General features: G+C 45.5%; 1 protein-coding gene across 3 annotated transcripts in view; it reads left to right on the top strand.

Annotated features, from left to right (window-relative positions):
- TMEM263 (transmembrane protein 263) overlaps positions 1-14,781 on the top strand; it is a 33,227-nt gene extending 18,446 nt beyond the window's left edge. For all 3 annotated transcript variants that reach the window (XM_054032794.1, XM_054032814.1, XM_054032805.1), the window contains one exon: positions 12,086-14,781. In XM_054032794.1, coding sequence (XP_053888769.1) covers positions 12,086-12,372 — 287 coding nt within the window. In that variant the 3' untranslated portion in view covers positions 12,373-14,781. The remainder of the gene's footprint in view (positions 1-12,085) is intronic.
- Positions 14,782-15,227: the final 446 nt, after the last annotated feature.

The following is a 15,227-nucleotide window of genomic DNA, read 5'->3' as shown; positions in this document are numbered from 1 at the left end:
TGTTACGGCAGCAAAGTCTTGAGACCTCATTCCTAGCTATAAGGAAAAGGAAGGTGGCCAGGATATTCTGAGACCTGTTCACAATCCCCAGGCTGTCAAGCCTATGCTCTCGCATGTTGTACCCAAGTTTTAGCTTTTTAAAGAGGTACAATAGAACCTCAGTTACGAACACTTCGGGGAAAAATGTTGTGGTTCTTTCAAAAGTTTACAACTGAACATTAACTTAATACAGCTTTGAAACTTTAGTATGCAAACGAAAATGCTGCTTTTAGCTATCTTAATTTAAATGAAACAAGCACAGAAACAGTTTCCTTACCTTGTCCAATCTATTTCTTAACTTTCCCTGTATTTTTTTTTTAGTAGTTTACATTTAATATAGTACTGTACTGTATTTGAATTTTTTTGGTGTCCCGTCTGCCCCTGCCCCCACCCCCACCCCCCTGTTACTGCCTGATTGCATACTTCTGGTTCCAAATGAGATGTGTGATCGACCGGTCAGTTTGTAACTGGTGTTTGTAACTCTGGTGTTCTACTGTACTGTTGTTTTTAAGTCCATAGAGAATGGGTTGTATTTAAATGTCTTGCTCAAATTGTGTACATGGGATAGCTCAAGTTAACTTTCAGTCTTTGTGGAAGACAAATAAGACAGCTGTGTTTTTTCTCAGCTTCCTACGTTCATTATCTTGAACAAGTCAGACAGATTCCCAACTTAGCAGTAGTATTTTGATCTTTTCCAAAAATTCTTGAATTACTTAAGGTAAACTTATCTCTTCATCCCTTTGTGTCATAAACTGATGTCTCTTAATCTGGCAACACTCTATTAGAGCACATCATCGGAGTAGAGAGATGGGAGTGGGGAAGGGGAGGGGAAGAGAGTGAGGAGGGAATTAAGGCACTGCCAAAACTGGATAAGAGTGAAGGGGAAAGAATAGAAGATGAACTGACAGAACAGAGAGAGAGAGAGAAGGGGATAAAAATACTATAGAGGAGCTACTGTTCATTTGGTAACAAAAAGATGGCTGAGGAGGAGGATTGCAGAGAGGAATGCGATCTCTCTCCTCTCCTCTCCTCTTCCCCCCCCCCCCCAAAAAAAAAAATGGAGTATGGAGGGGAAAGATGTTCAAACCTGCAACTGTTTATTCTCTTACTTGCATTCAGTCTGTTTTTTTCTGTGTAACCTTGTATTTGGGTTGACAGAACTGGTCAGAGGGGAGAAAATGTATGAAATAGTCAATAAAAATCTTTCAGGTATTTTAGGGAATTTTTTTTAAATGTCTGACTTGAAAAAATGTCAATTTCAATTAGCTATAAACACCCCAATTAGTTGAGTAAAATATTTATTACATATTGTTTCCCAATCAAATCAATTCAGTCTTAATCATGAAGGCATGATATTACTTACTCTCTCCTCTATTATTATGAAAGTGAAATCCATTGGCTTCAGTGGACTTCTGTTTTATGATGTCAGATGCTCATTTGTATCTTAAATCTCAGTGGGCTACATTCTGGTGTTATTCTGTGAGTGTTACTATTGACTTCAGTAGGACTGTCTGTGAGGAAAGAAATTTCTTAACCTGTGCATGGGTGTCAGAATTGGACCCTAAACTAGTCTTCACATGGCAGACGTTATGTGGCGTGGGGGAGGAAATGGAATAGAACTCCTAAGCAGGGCAAAAGTTCTGAGGATGACTTTTCGGTTTCCAGTGCAGACTTCATATTTTATGTGCTTAGTTATGCAACTTCTGTAATTAAATGTTTAAGTTGTCCTGAAGAACTTTTCTGTCCTTGCATGTCATATGGGGGGGCCTTCATATCTGATACAGTTCTAAAAATTCATCACTTTAAAGAGAGAGCCAAACATGGATGCCTGCCAATTTCAGTCTTGGCAATAAGATCAATTCTCTCAGAATTTCTTGGCAGGCTTCTCTTTTGAGGAAAGGCTTAGTTCTAAGGTCACTTGACCAGTCTTTTGTAAAGTGATGGCATAAAGAGCTTCCAAATTCTACAGATGTGACACCTGGCTAGTCCCAGGAGGTTCAACCAAAAAAACCCACTTTTGTTCTTTGAGATGTGTTGTTCATGTCCATTCCAATCAGGTGTGTGTGTGCGCGCGCACATGCACAATTGCTGGGAGATTTTTCCCCTAGCAGCATCTGTGGGGTTGGCCTGGGCATTCCCTGGAGTTGCATCTTCATGACGCCCAATAAAGGGCCCAGCCGACCCACCACCCCCTCAGTTCCTTCTTGCCAGCTACTCCGATGGAGGGGTAGGAGGGTGGGTATTGGAATGGACATGAACAACACATCTCAGAGAACAACAGTTGTGAGAAGGTGAGTAATCGTTTTTCTTCTTCGAGTGCTTGTTCATGTCAATTCCAATCAGGTGACTCTCAAGCCCAAATTCAGGAGGCGAGGTTGGAGTTGTCCACTGATGGAGCACTGCTCTTCCAAAGACCGCATCGTCTCTGGCCTGCTGGGTAATCGCATAGTGCGCGGTGAAAGTATGAATGGAGGACTATGTCGCTGCTCTGAAGATTTCCTGAGTGGGAACCTGCGGCAGGAATGCTGTTGATAAAGCCTGCGCCCTGGGGGAGTGTGCAGTGATTGGAGGTGCAGAACCCCCGCCAGGCTGTAGCACTCACGTGATCCATGACGAAATGCTTTACGACGACACAGTCAGACCTTTCATTCTGTCCGCCGCTGCCACGAATAACTGGGCTGATTTTCTGAATGGCTTCATTCTCTCAATGTAGAAGGCTAGCGCCCTACGGACATCCAGTGAGTGAAGACTCTGCTCCCTGCCACTAGAATGTGGCTTAGGGTTGAATACCAGGAGAAAGATGTCCTGGTTGATGTAAAACTGTGATACAGTCTTTGGTAGGAAAGCAGGATGAGGTCTGAGCTGAACCTTGTCTTTACAGAACATAGTGTAGGGAGGCTCTGATGTTAGGGTCTTAAATTCAGACACTCTCATAGCTGAGGTTATCACTACCAGGATTGCGACCTTGTAAGAGAGGTAGAGCAGGGAGCGCAATGCCAGGGGTTCAAAGGGTGGTCCCATGAGTCTAAAGAGGACCAGGTTGAGGTCCCAAGCTGGGCCAAGCTGCTGGACATGAGGGTATAGCCTGTTGAGACCTTTTAGAAACCATCAGGTTAGCAAAGACAGAACAGGCCTCCACGCCTGGGTGGAAGGCGGAGATGGCAGCCAAGTGAACCCTTATTGATGAGATTGAAAGCCCCTGCTGCTTCAGATGGAGGAGGTAGTCCAGAATAAGTGGCACTGAGGCCAGCGTTGGGAACAAATGGCGCTGTGCCGACCAGATTGAAAATCTCTTCCACTTGGCAAGGTAGGTAGCTCTCGTAGAGGGTTTCCTGCTGCCAAGGAGGACTTGTCTAACCTGATCTGAACAGGAAAGCTCCACTGGGTTCAACCATGCCATGAGGTACAGAGACCCGAGGCTCGGATGTTGGAGACGACCATGATCATGTGTCAGAAGGTCCAGGAAGAGCTGCAGGGCGACTGGAGCTTCCACAGACATGTCTAGGAGAGATGTATACCAGTGCTGGTGGGGCCAGGCTGGAGCTATCAATGTGACCTGAGCTTGTTCCCTCCGGATCTTGAGGAGTACCTTGTGAACGAGCAGTATGGGCAGAAAGGCATATAGGAGACAACCTCCCCATGGGAGGAGGAACACGTCTGCTCTGGAGCCTGGGCTGTGATTTTGGAAGGAGCAGAACTGCTGGCAGTTCCTGTTGCATTGCGTAGCAAATAGGCCTATCTGGAGAAATCCCCACCTTTGGAAGATTGAATTCGTGATGTCTGGGTGAAGGGACTACTCGTGGCTGTTAAAGGACCTGCTGAGGTGGTCTGCCAGCTCGTTCTATACCCGGGGAGGTCTGACGCTTGTAGGTGTATTGAATGTTCTGCACAGAGGGTCCCACAGCATGAGGGCTTCCTGGCACAGGGGAGAGGAGCATGCACCCCTCTGTTTGTTGATATAGAACATTGCCGTGGTGTTGTCTGTCATAACCGATACACATTGTCCCGTTAAGTATGCCCGGAAGGTCTGGCACACCAGGCGCACCACTCTCAGCTCTCTGATGTTGATGTAGAGAGCCAGATCCGCCTGAGACCAGAGACTCTGAGTCCTGCGATCTCCTAGATGTGCTCCCAAGTCTGATGCGTCTGTCACTAGCAAAAGAGATGGCCGTGGACTGGCAAAGGGGACTCCTGAGCATATCTCCGGAGGGTCGAGCCACCACAGGAGGGAGTTGAGGACTGGGTGAGGCAGAGTCACAATCCTCTCCCAGTTGTCCCGGGCTGGTCAATACACCGATGATAACCATGACTGGAGCAGTCAGAGCCTAGGTCTGGCATGCTGCACCGTGTAGGTACAGGCAGCCATGTGTCCTAGAAGCTTCAGGCAGTTTCTTGCTGTGGTGGTGGGAAACCATCTGAGACCTCGAATGATACCGGCCAGGGTCTTAAACCTCGCTTCCAGCAGGTATGCCTTGGCTTGGGTCAAGTCCAGTACTGCCTCTGTAAACTCTATTCTCTGAACGGAGGGACAGAGTTGATTTTGTTTCATTTAGAAGGAGACCCAGATTGTCGAAGGTGGCGCTGATGAATTTGACTTGAGTTTCCACTTGGTGAAGACTCAAGGTGCTGCTGAACAGAAGGATGGTGAATTGGTAGTGGGTATTGTTCACCACAAACCTGAGGTACTTCCTGCGGGGCTGAGTGATCGCAATATGAAAGTAAGCATCCTTCAAGTCGAGGGCGGCATACCAGTCTACTAGATCCAGTGAGGGGATGATGGAGGCCAAAGAGACCATGCGGAACTTGAGTTTCTTCATGAACATGTTGCATTCTCGCAGATCCAGGATGCACCTGAGGCTGCCTTTGGCTTTTGGTATTAGGAAATACCGGGAAGAGAAGCCCTCGCCCCTGTGGTCCTGAGGAACCTTCTCCACTGCCCCTAAAGATAGGAGCGACTGCACTTCCTGGATAAAGAGTTGCTCTTGAGAAGGGTCCCTGAAGAGGGACGGGGAAGGGGGAGTGGAAGGGCGGGAGGGCACAGAATTGGATAGAGTATCCCCCTCTACCATGCGACGCACCAAGTGGTCTGAGGTGATAGGGCCCATGCACAGTAGAAAAGGGATAGTCGGGACAAGACGGTAAGGCGGGGTGGATCCGGTCTTTGTGGTACACCGTCCTCGACCATGCCTTCAAAAGGCTGGTTTGGGCCCTGAAGACAGCTTGGGTTGTCCCAAGCCTTGGCCAGAGGGTTGACATGGCCTTCTCCTTCTGGACCTGTCCTGGCTGTTTTGGTGACCGAACCACTGAGGAGGCTGTGGACGGAAGTGTCTCTGCTATGTTGACAGTGTATAGAGGCCCAGGGACCTGAGGGTGACTCTGGAGTCTTTTAGGTTGTTTAGTCTCTTGTCCATTTTCTCCGAAAAAAGAGTCTCCCCCTCAAAAGGCAGGCCTCGTATGGTCTGCTGGACCTCAAAGGGGAGACCAGAAACCTGGAGCCATGAGCCCCTTCTCATGGCTACTTCTGTGGCCATAACTCTGGTGTCAGCATCTGCCCCATCAAGTGCCGCCTGCAGGGACGCCCTAGAGATCAGTCTCTGCTCCTCGACCAAAGCCGGAAATTCGGCACGGAAGTCCGAGGGGAGCAACTCCATGAATTTAGCCATCACCGAGCAGGTATTGTAGGAGTACCTGCTGACGACAGCCTGTTGTTAGATATTCAGAGTTATAGTCCCCCCCGGTTGAGTACACCTTTCACCCGAATAGATCTAATTTTTAGCATCCTTTTCTTGGGGGAAGGGCCCTGAAAGCCTTTCCTCTCCCACTGGTTAGCAGCGTCCACCACCAGAGAGTCCGGCTGCGGGTGGGAATATAGGTGTTCGTAACCCCTGGAGGACACAAAGTACTGGTGTTCGTTACGCTCGGTGGTGGATGGCAGCGAGGCCAGGGTCTGCCACAGGATCTTAGTCATGTCTGTAATTATCTTTTTAAACGATAAGACGATAACAGGAAGGGCCATGGGATCTGCACCATATACCACTTCCTCCGCCTTATTGCCCAGACCCTGGGTGACCCGGTGCAGCAACTGCTGCAGCACCCTGGAGTCCTCCAGAGCTGGGGCTACGGGTCAGTTGGCCTGGTGCCACGAAGGGCGCGGGTATTGGTTCCAATGTTGGTTCCCACGCCGGTGCCAGTGTAGACAGCTGGTAGAGCGTTTGCACCGGGGTCTTCATCGACATCGTCGCAGCCAGAGTCGATGACGATGCCAGTGCTGTCGTTGGTGCCAAAGGTGCAGCCAGCACCGTAGCCGCAGTCTGAGCCGCTGACGCCTCCGGTGCCGAAGGCGTTGTCGAGGGTGGCGCTCTGGTCAGTGCCGATGATGGTGCCGCGGCCGACGGTCTCGATGCTGAAGGTAATGGCTTGGTTGCTGGTCGTGGCGGAACAAACGTTGCGGATGCCGCTGATGCAGCTCCTGAGCAGGATCCTTGGCTCTGACCCTGGTCTTGATGGAAAACCTGCGGAGTCCAAAAGGGCTATGAGCCGGGTTCTGCCATTGTGAGGCCCACTGCATCGGGCAGGACCCTCTATGGTGCCTTGAGCAGGACTTTCTGCTCCTACTATAATGAGAGTGGTGCGAGTCTGACTCTGATGTTTCAGAATAGGACGCCCAGGGCAGCGCTGCACCTCTTGTTGTAGAGCGTTGGGAGCCTGGGGACGGACTGCGCTCCCTGGATGGAGGCACTGGTGTTGGGGGGTGCCGAGGTGATGGGGATCAGTGTGACATCATCACTGGCTTTCCCTTTGACTGAACGGATTGCTGGGATGGAGCCTGCGGTGCTGGCGCATCTTCCTGCCTCGGGGACGAGAACGGCGCCGTGAGTCTCAGCAGGTGCTGCGCCGCCTCAAAAGCCTCTGGTGAGGGGTTCGGCGAGTGTGATGTGCCCAGACTCAACTGCCTCACTTGGGCAGGAATCGATGTAGCCCCATTCTGAGCCTCGGAGCCGTGGCCTGACTGAGGTGCCACTGATGGCTGGTCCCTTCCAGCTGATCTTGCCGAGGGGGATCGGCCTCTTTCCATCCTCTTCTTCTGCGCCGGCAATTGGGACCGGTGCCGAAGGCTGGAGTGCCCCTGAGAGACTCCATGACAGTGCCGAGCCTCATTGGCAATGTCTTTCTTTGACACCGGATCTCTTGAAGACGGCGCTGGAGCGCTCTGCTCTGAAGAAGACGTACTGGGAGTGGGATCCCTGGTGCGTGGGTCCCACTGAGGTCAGAGATCTGCCTCCATGAGGAGGATTTTAAGTTGCTGCTCCCTCTCTTTAAGCGTTCTCAGTCAGAATTCCTGACGGATCTTGCAGCCGGCTTTTTGGTGACCCTCGTCTAGACACCGTAAACAGGAGGTGTGAGGGGGTCACTTTTAGGCATGCGCTTCGTGCAGTCCTGGCAAGTCTTGAAGCCCAGGGATTGCGGCATGCCCCAGTGACAAATAACGAGGGGGCGAAATCCCCTGGTAACTGAAACTTATAAGTGAACTCGCTACACTATACTAACCGCCTAGAACTAACCGTCTACAGCAAAATCCAAAAATACTGCTATGCTGCTTGCCGAAGCAAGAGCAAGGGGAAGTTCCAGCTACTGTCACTGGCGGTAAGAAGGAACTGAGGGGGTGGCGGATCGGCAGGGCCCTTCATTGGGCACCATGAAGGCACCACTCGGGGGCACCCAGGCTGACCCAACAGATGCTGCTAAGGGAAAAATCTTCTGGCTACTGTGCACATGCATGTGCACACCTGATTGGAATTGACATGAGCAAGCCCTCGAAGAAGAAAGGTTGGTTATGAGGTTTCTGGGTGAGAAGTACTACAGAATTGCGAAGTATTTTTTGTGTAGCGCAGTGTTGGTTCTAATGTGTCTAGTACTCTCTGCAAACTGGAAAATATAAATACCCTTTGCAGACTGCAGTCATTTTACACCAGCCCTCACTGTAAGCCGTTGTTCTGTAGGCAGCTGATTGTTCTGCATGATTGGTAGAGCCAACATCTTGAACAGGTGCTATGTGCTTATACGTTTTCTGCTTAAATAAACAGAACATTCCTAAATTAATTCTGTCTTCATTGTAGTGATCAGAAACAAGAGGGCAGTTAGCGAACAGTAAGCTTCATGGAACAGATTTAGAAAATACCAGTAGCCAGGGCTGCCCAGAAGATTCAGGGGGCTTGGGGCAAAGCAGGGGAGCGGACATAAAAAAAAAAAAAGACGCCACCAGCTGCGGCACTTGTACTCAACGGGCGTTGCTCCGAGTCTGCGGCGGCAGCGGGTCCTTCACTCACTCTGCGTCTTCTGCAGCACTGAAGGACCCACTGCCGAAGACCCGGAGCGACTGAAGGGCCCGCCGCCCAAGTGCCACCAAAGACCCGGACCGTCGCCGGATGAGTAGCCAGGGAAGGGATTCTCGGCCAGGGCTCGCGGGGCCCCTGCAGGGCCTGGGGCAAATTGCCCCACTTGCCCCCCCCGGGCGGCCCTGACAGTAGCTGCGAGGAATATTATTAATCCTGGCTGCATATCTAACCTACAACACTGGAAGAAATGAAATAATGTTGTTTCCACTGTTAAAACTACATGGTTGTACTAACAATCATACTCAAGTGAAATTATCCATAGGCTTTTGACTAAGAATTTGCTACCTAAAGCACCTTGAGGAAAGTGGGATACCAACTTCTTTGCTGTTCCTTTTTCGACAAATATATTTAATAGTATCTTTCTGGGTTGTTGTGACTGGGACTGTTATGGCCCTTCCTTCTAATGTCAATCTCTATTAGAGTTATGAGTCAATAGCAAATTTCAATAACTAGCTTCAGTGTGGCAAACTCCCTTTTCCTACTCACTCTAAACACATTAATGTTATTGAGAAGGAGTTAGTCAAGCTACCTTTTGACTGACCTTGTAACAAGATCTAGAACTCCTCCTGTCATAAGAATCGTTTGTTCCTGTCGGATACCAACAGACTGCAATCGAAATATAGATTTTTGTTTTCACTTCACAGAACTAGACAAACTGTTCTTTCAATCTATAAAACTTCAAGCGTCTTGTATATTGAAAAAAGATTTAGTATTAAATATGCCACATAATATCCTTGTATTAAGCAATCCTGAACCTTGGATATCTCCTGGACAGATTGACCAGGTCTGAGATATTGAGACTTAATCAAATTGTGCTGATAAGGGCTCCCTTTGCCTTGTGACTCATTGATGGTTTTTGTTGTTGTTGTTTTTAAAGTTTAATTTGTCCCTCTTTACTTCTTGTAAACTTCTTACAACTGTGAATCTCCCACCCTGCTAGAAAGGTTAATGCAAGCTGGCAGCATTTTAATGCCCAAATAGGGGTTACCATGCCTTCTGCTCTTTTCTTTTACCCCCGTTGTTTCCAATACAGAGATGGCACCTCTTGTCTGAAGTATTCTAGGGACATTTATAATGGATATATTACATCTCGAAGGCTGTCTACACTAGAGACCGTACAGTGACACAGCTGTACCGCTTTAAGATCTCTCATGTAGCTGCTCTGAGCTCTCCCATCAACATAATAAAACTCCCGCAATGAGCAGCGGTAGCAGCTCTCCTGTTGATATAGTGCTGTGTACACTACCACTTATGCCAGGGTGTTTTTTCATACCCTTGAGCGACATAAGTTTTGCTGACATAAGTGTAATATAGACATGGCCTAATTCACTGGTTTGACGCTGGCCCAGGTCAGTACTGATCTGAAAGCATTATCATTGACTATTCTGTGCCATACGTGAAATGAGTTGTAGATCTCCGTTCATTTCCTAGTGCATAGATGTCCACATCACAAAACTCATCATTGCAAACTGACTTTTACTGGCAGTGAGGCCTTGAAAACTGAACTATATTCTAACAACTGTTCCAAGTCAGGGCTGAGTCCTGTTGGTGGAGCAGTCTGAGAGTGACTGCATGCCTGGGGAGATAATATTTTAGATGCTTACTGTTCTTCCTGCCCTACTCCTCATTCACTTGTTTTCCTGCATGTGCTCTCTCTTTCCTTGATTGTTCCCAGTCATCTCTGCCCTACTTACTGTTTATCTCCTCTTTGCATCTCTTTTCTTTGGTTCCACCCACCACCATTCACTTGCTCACTTCTCCTCTGTGTGTAGCTTATTTCCTACACAGTTAAACTTCTTTCTTCAGATACCTATTCTCATAAGAGTTATGTAGCTCCTGAACTACTTCATTACTATGGCCCTTTGTTCGTGCCCTGCTATCTCTGAAACATCTTTCAGAGAAAGAGGAGCAATAGACTTGGTGAGGACTGAGCACTGTGGGAGGTAAACAAACATTGGCACTGTAGAATGCTGCATTGGAACACTTTGTTTTACTGTGGTATTAATGGAGTAAATTCTAGACACTGAAAATACCATGTAAACAAATGCTCTAGGTGCCTCTCTGTACGGTGAGACTAGGCTATTTGTCAGGTGTATGTGGGGAAGCTTTTCTACCCCAGCATCTAATAGGGTTGAAAATTACAAACTGCTTAAAAAGTCCTCTGTTTATAGAAGATAAAATGCTTCTATGGTTAAGGTTGTGTTAGCATTTCTACTGTAAGTTTACTCTGTGTCTTTCTCTCTCCATCTTGAAGCTTATATTTAGAAACTTGGAATACTAAAATGTGGGAGGATAATAAGAATGGATTTCCAATTTTAAGCTTGTAGAAAAGCAATCTAGTTTAGGATGTTTTCCTATAACTCTAAAACTTCCTCTTTGTTTGAGACTATTTAGTCGTACCATAAGTATAGAATATGGGCGTACTATAGAACATCTAAAACATGTAAGGAGCTTTTATAAAACACATGGTTCTTTGTTTGTACAGTGCCAGTACCAGCGGTGCTGGGGGTGCTGCCACACCCCCTGGTTTGAAGTAGTAGTAACAAACCCCAAATACATGGTTTCATCCTCAGCACCGCCACTATAAAAATTGTTCCAGCACCCCTGACTAGTACAATGGGGTCCTGTTTCATAACTGGGACTTGTAGGTGCTTCGATAATACTAACAAAAAATAATGCTCCCCAGAGCTTATAATTAAAATTTAAACATAATGCCAGGAAGAAAAAACGAGGGATACATAGGGTGACATACAGCAAGACCTTTTGGTTTGAGTTTTTCCTGTGTGTATTAACTGGTGGGTTTTCTTCTGGAAGTCTTTAGTTGCAGTTCTTAGTGACTTTTGGGATAGGAGGCACTTCAGGGCACCTGTGCACTTCCTTAAAATGTCTTTAAGGTATGTTGAATTCCCCCAAATGTAGAATAAGGGCCCAGTGTAGGCCAACTGGATGTGTGTGCATGGTGGTAGGGAGGAGGTGGGTGGACCAAAGAACCGACCTGGATGTCTGTTCTTCTTTCTTCCTTCCTTCCTTCCACCACCCAAACAAAACAAAACCAAAATTAGAGAGGAAAAAGAAACCAAACAGCCTTTTTTTCAGGCTGGGATATCCTCCCCGCAACCCCTTCCCAACATAACCTTAGTTCAGCTTCCCTTAGGCCCAGTAGATATCATGCTCTGGTACTGAATTGAAATTCTATCACTTGGGGAGACAGTCCCCCAGCAAAAAATTGAATTTTTCAGTAGCCAAAGCCCGGCAGAGAGGTACGTGGAAGTAGTGAGGTCTCCAGGGGCTGAGGTGGAACTGACACCTGGGGCAGGGGATTGGGAAGGGAAAGAGATGGGGATTAGCTGAAGGGTTCTGTGGGGAGCCTCAGTCTGGGTACCCTTCTAAGCTGATCTAAACTTGGAAGACTCGCTGTCCGTTAATCTGTGTTGTGAAAAAATGGCACTTTTAGGCTTCGCTCCATTTATCTCGCCTTTCAATAAGAATGAACCCTGGGAACACTGGCGCTTTCCAGGCAGCCAGCCAAGAGTCTGTACGATACACATCTTACAATATGTAAAAGGAGCAATACTGACGAATAAACTGTGTTCTTTTCAACTTCTTAATCGCAACATTACTGACTCGAATGTTGACACTTTGTCCTTCAGGTTCACTGAAAGATCATCCACAGCAGCAGCCTGGCATGCTTTCTCGTGTGACTGGTGGCATCTTCAGTGTAACAAAGGGAGCTGTTGGTGCCACGATCGGTGGTGTGGCCTGGATTGGAGGAAAAAGTTTGGAAGTGACCAAAACAGCTGTTACAGCGGTGCCTTCCATGGGAGTGAGTCTGGTTAAAGGAAGCGTTTCTGCTGTGGCTGGGGGCATTACAGCTGTAGGATCTGCTGTCACAAGTAAAGTGCCTTTAACAGGGAAGAAAAAGGATAAGTCTGACTAAAGGACTGAGACCTAGTTGATTTCCATAATACTACGTCGGTGGCATTGGAATCTGCTAAGATTTGGACTACAACAAAGCCACATGTCTTAGACACTTATCTTCTACAGAGCTGTGGGAAAACTTTTGCTTTCCTCTGAAGGGACAGAAGAAGCTGACAGCACAGTGTGTGAAGGTTCAATTATAACCTAGATTCAAGCTTTATATCTGGTGAAATGTTACACTTGATAAATGTAGAACCAAGTACATGTATATGAAGGGATAATAAATGTTTGAATATTCATTTACTGTAAATCTTTTGCAGTATGGGACTAAGATGTGAAAGTAAAAAATTAGTTGGCAATCTTTGTAGTACTAGATGTATGATGTGCCAGCTACCATTCTTAGTGGTTTCTGCATCCTCTTGATAAGGAATCCTTGAACTATGTAAAGGCATCTTCTGATGTGCCTGATAATTTCATATATTTTTGCTTTTGGAAACTGTATTTTTATACAGATTATAAACTGTCAGTGCATTCTGTTAGTGATGGCTGGCAAGAGACAGAACTGGAGATGTTCAGAAGTGGAGATGGGGGTGGGGAGAAAGTATGCGTCAAATGGTTTGTGATAGAAGGCATCCTTAAAAGTTTTATGTTTGCGGTATACTGATTTTAATAATTCATGCCTTATAGTTGAAAAACTATTTTTCATTTAGTGAAGCTGTGTAAAGAATGTTTTCCAATGTCCATCATTTCAACACAGTTCAAAGAACAAGCTTTAGACACTTTTTTAATATGTGTTGATATCTGAAACTTAGCCATCTTTTACTAAAGACAATACTGCTAAATCTCAGGTGTATTTTAAAGGTATCACTCTATCACCTGCAAATGAAAGCTTACTACTTGTGACCTTTTAGCTACAAAACAATAGAAGGGAAATGGCTTAGTTTCAATTAAGCCGAGGTTCATGATCCATATGGCAATGTATGGCAACCTGTAGTTATCTTGAGAGAAATTCCTTTGCTGTGAAGTTGGAAACCACTGAAGAGTGATCTAATTAAAGAAAAGCCGCTGTCTAACTGCATGCCATACCAATTTAGTTTGTTGCTTTAACCATTCACCATCTCTTATAACCAAGATATAAAGATTTTTTCACTACATTCATATCTCAAGTACATTTTTACTTAAAACACAGCCCTGTACTATTTAAACAAATAAACAAGACTGACAGAATGTTTAAAGCAGGAGAAATGTCATCTCAATGAATTGCATAGGGACAGATTTCCAACCTTGACACTCCTTTGAATGGCTGCATTCTCAAACATCTTCAAGGATGTGCATGGGCAGGATCTAAATGCATGACATGACGCAGGCTCAGTTAGTCAAGATCTGCTGCCTCTGCAGCTAAAAATAACCTTTTGACAGCCTGTAAAAGATGGCGGAAGTTTTATGTGAATATTCTGTTTGCAGTATTTCCTAAAAACGTATGTCCCTGCAGAGAATTGCTAAACATGTGAGCTTACTTTTAAGTGGCTATAGTTGTACAAGGAAGATATAAATGTGTTTGTAGACATTAAAGGTCAAAAGGTATCACTTGTCTAAAATTTTTATTCCTGTTTAACTGATGTTGATATAAATTAGTCAGCTAGTATGTCTGAACCATTGGTACTTCAGTTGTGATCTGAAGCAACTTTCTTCATTAGACAGCATTACTGTTAAGCTGTCAGATAAATATATATTTTCTAGCTACTCTGTAGAAATGGAAATGAAATCTTTAGTTGGAATCTTAAAAAAAAAAAAAAAAAATTACATACTTTAAGAAATTATTTACTCATCTTGTTTGAGTAAAGCATCTTGCATTGCTACACTAATCTGTCATATACCATTTTTGGGGATTGAAGAGGACCATGTAGTAAATGTAAGTTACCATCTGATAGTTCAGAGCCCCTAACACAGAGTGGTATGACAATCAACTATACAAAGGTTCACAAATATTACTACATTCACTGTTCAACAAAACCCTTACTAATAATCTTTATGGAAACTCTGGGGATTTTAGAATGTTAAATTTAAAACACAAACTCCTTACCCTTTTTGATAAGCCATTTAAATGTTTTTTTGGTTTTTTTTTTTAGTAACAGACATTATGAAACTTGCAGCAAACTAAGTGTAATCTGAGAAGTTTCTTGCTATAATCTATACAACTCTACCACCATCTTGCAGCATGTGTTAGGAGCAACATGTATTATTCAGTGATTCTGAATTCTTGTAACTAAATGCTTTAAAGTAGTATAGGGTTTCAGTTTAGAGCTTGGTCCTATGCTGTCTGCATATTTTTATTTTCCACTTAATGTATGACTGTGACCCTTTTTTCAAAACTGTTCTAATTCTGTCCTGCTTGGAACTTGTGAAACATTAAATTGTTGCAGTTTGACTTCTTCTCACAGCTTCCTTTCTAGATGTGGGGAAGGTAAAACTACAGGGGAGATATTCAACTCCTAGGTAGAATCAACTTGGTGGGGTGGGAGGTCTCCATATTACATTATTGGACCTAAAAGTGTCATTGATTAAAATAGTGCTTTAAAGATTCCAGCCAAGACTGCAGCTCCATTGTGCTTTCAGGTGTATGTACAGATAAGATGCACCAAGGACTTTCTTAGGCCTGGTCTACACTATGACTTTAATTCGGATTTAGCAGCATTAAATCGAATTAACCCTGCACCCGTCCACACAACGAAGCCATTTATTTCGAAATAAAGGGCTCTTAAAATCGATTTCTGTACTCCACCCCGACGAGCGGAGTAGCACCAAAATCGATTTTAGCTTGTCGAATTAGAGTTAGTGTGGCTGCAATTCGATGATATTGGCCTCCGGGAGCTA

Source organism: Malaclemys terrapin, chromosome 1 (genome assembly GCF_027887155.1).
Source record: "Malaclemys terrapin pileata isolate rMalTer1 chromosome 1, rMalTer1.hap1, whole genome shotgun sequence".
NCBI classification, from domain to species: Eukaryota; Metazoa; Chordata; order Testudines; family Emydidae; genus Malaclemys; species Malaclemys terrapin.
This window is presented reverse-complemented; position numbering and strand designations above follow the sequence as displayed.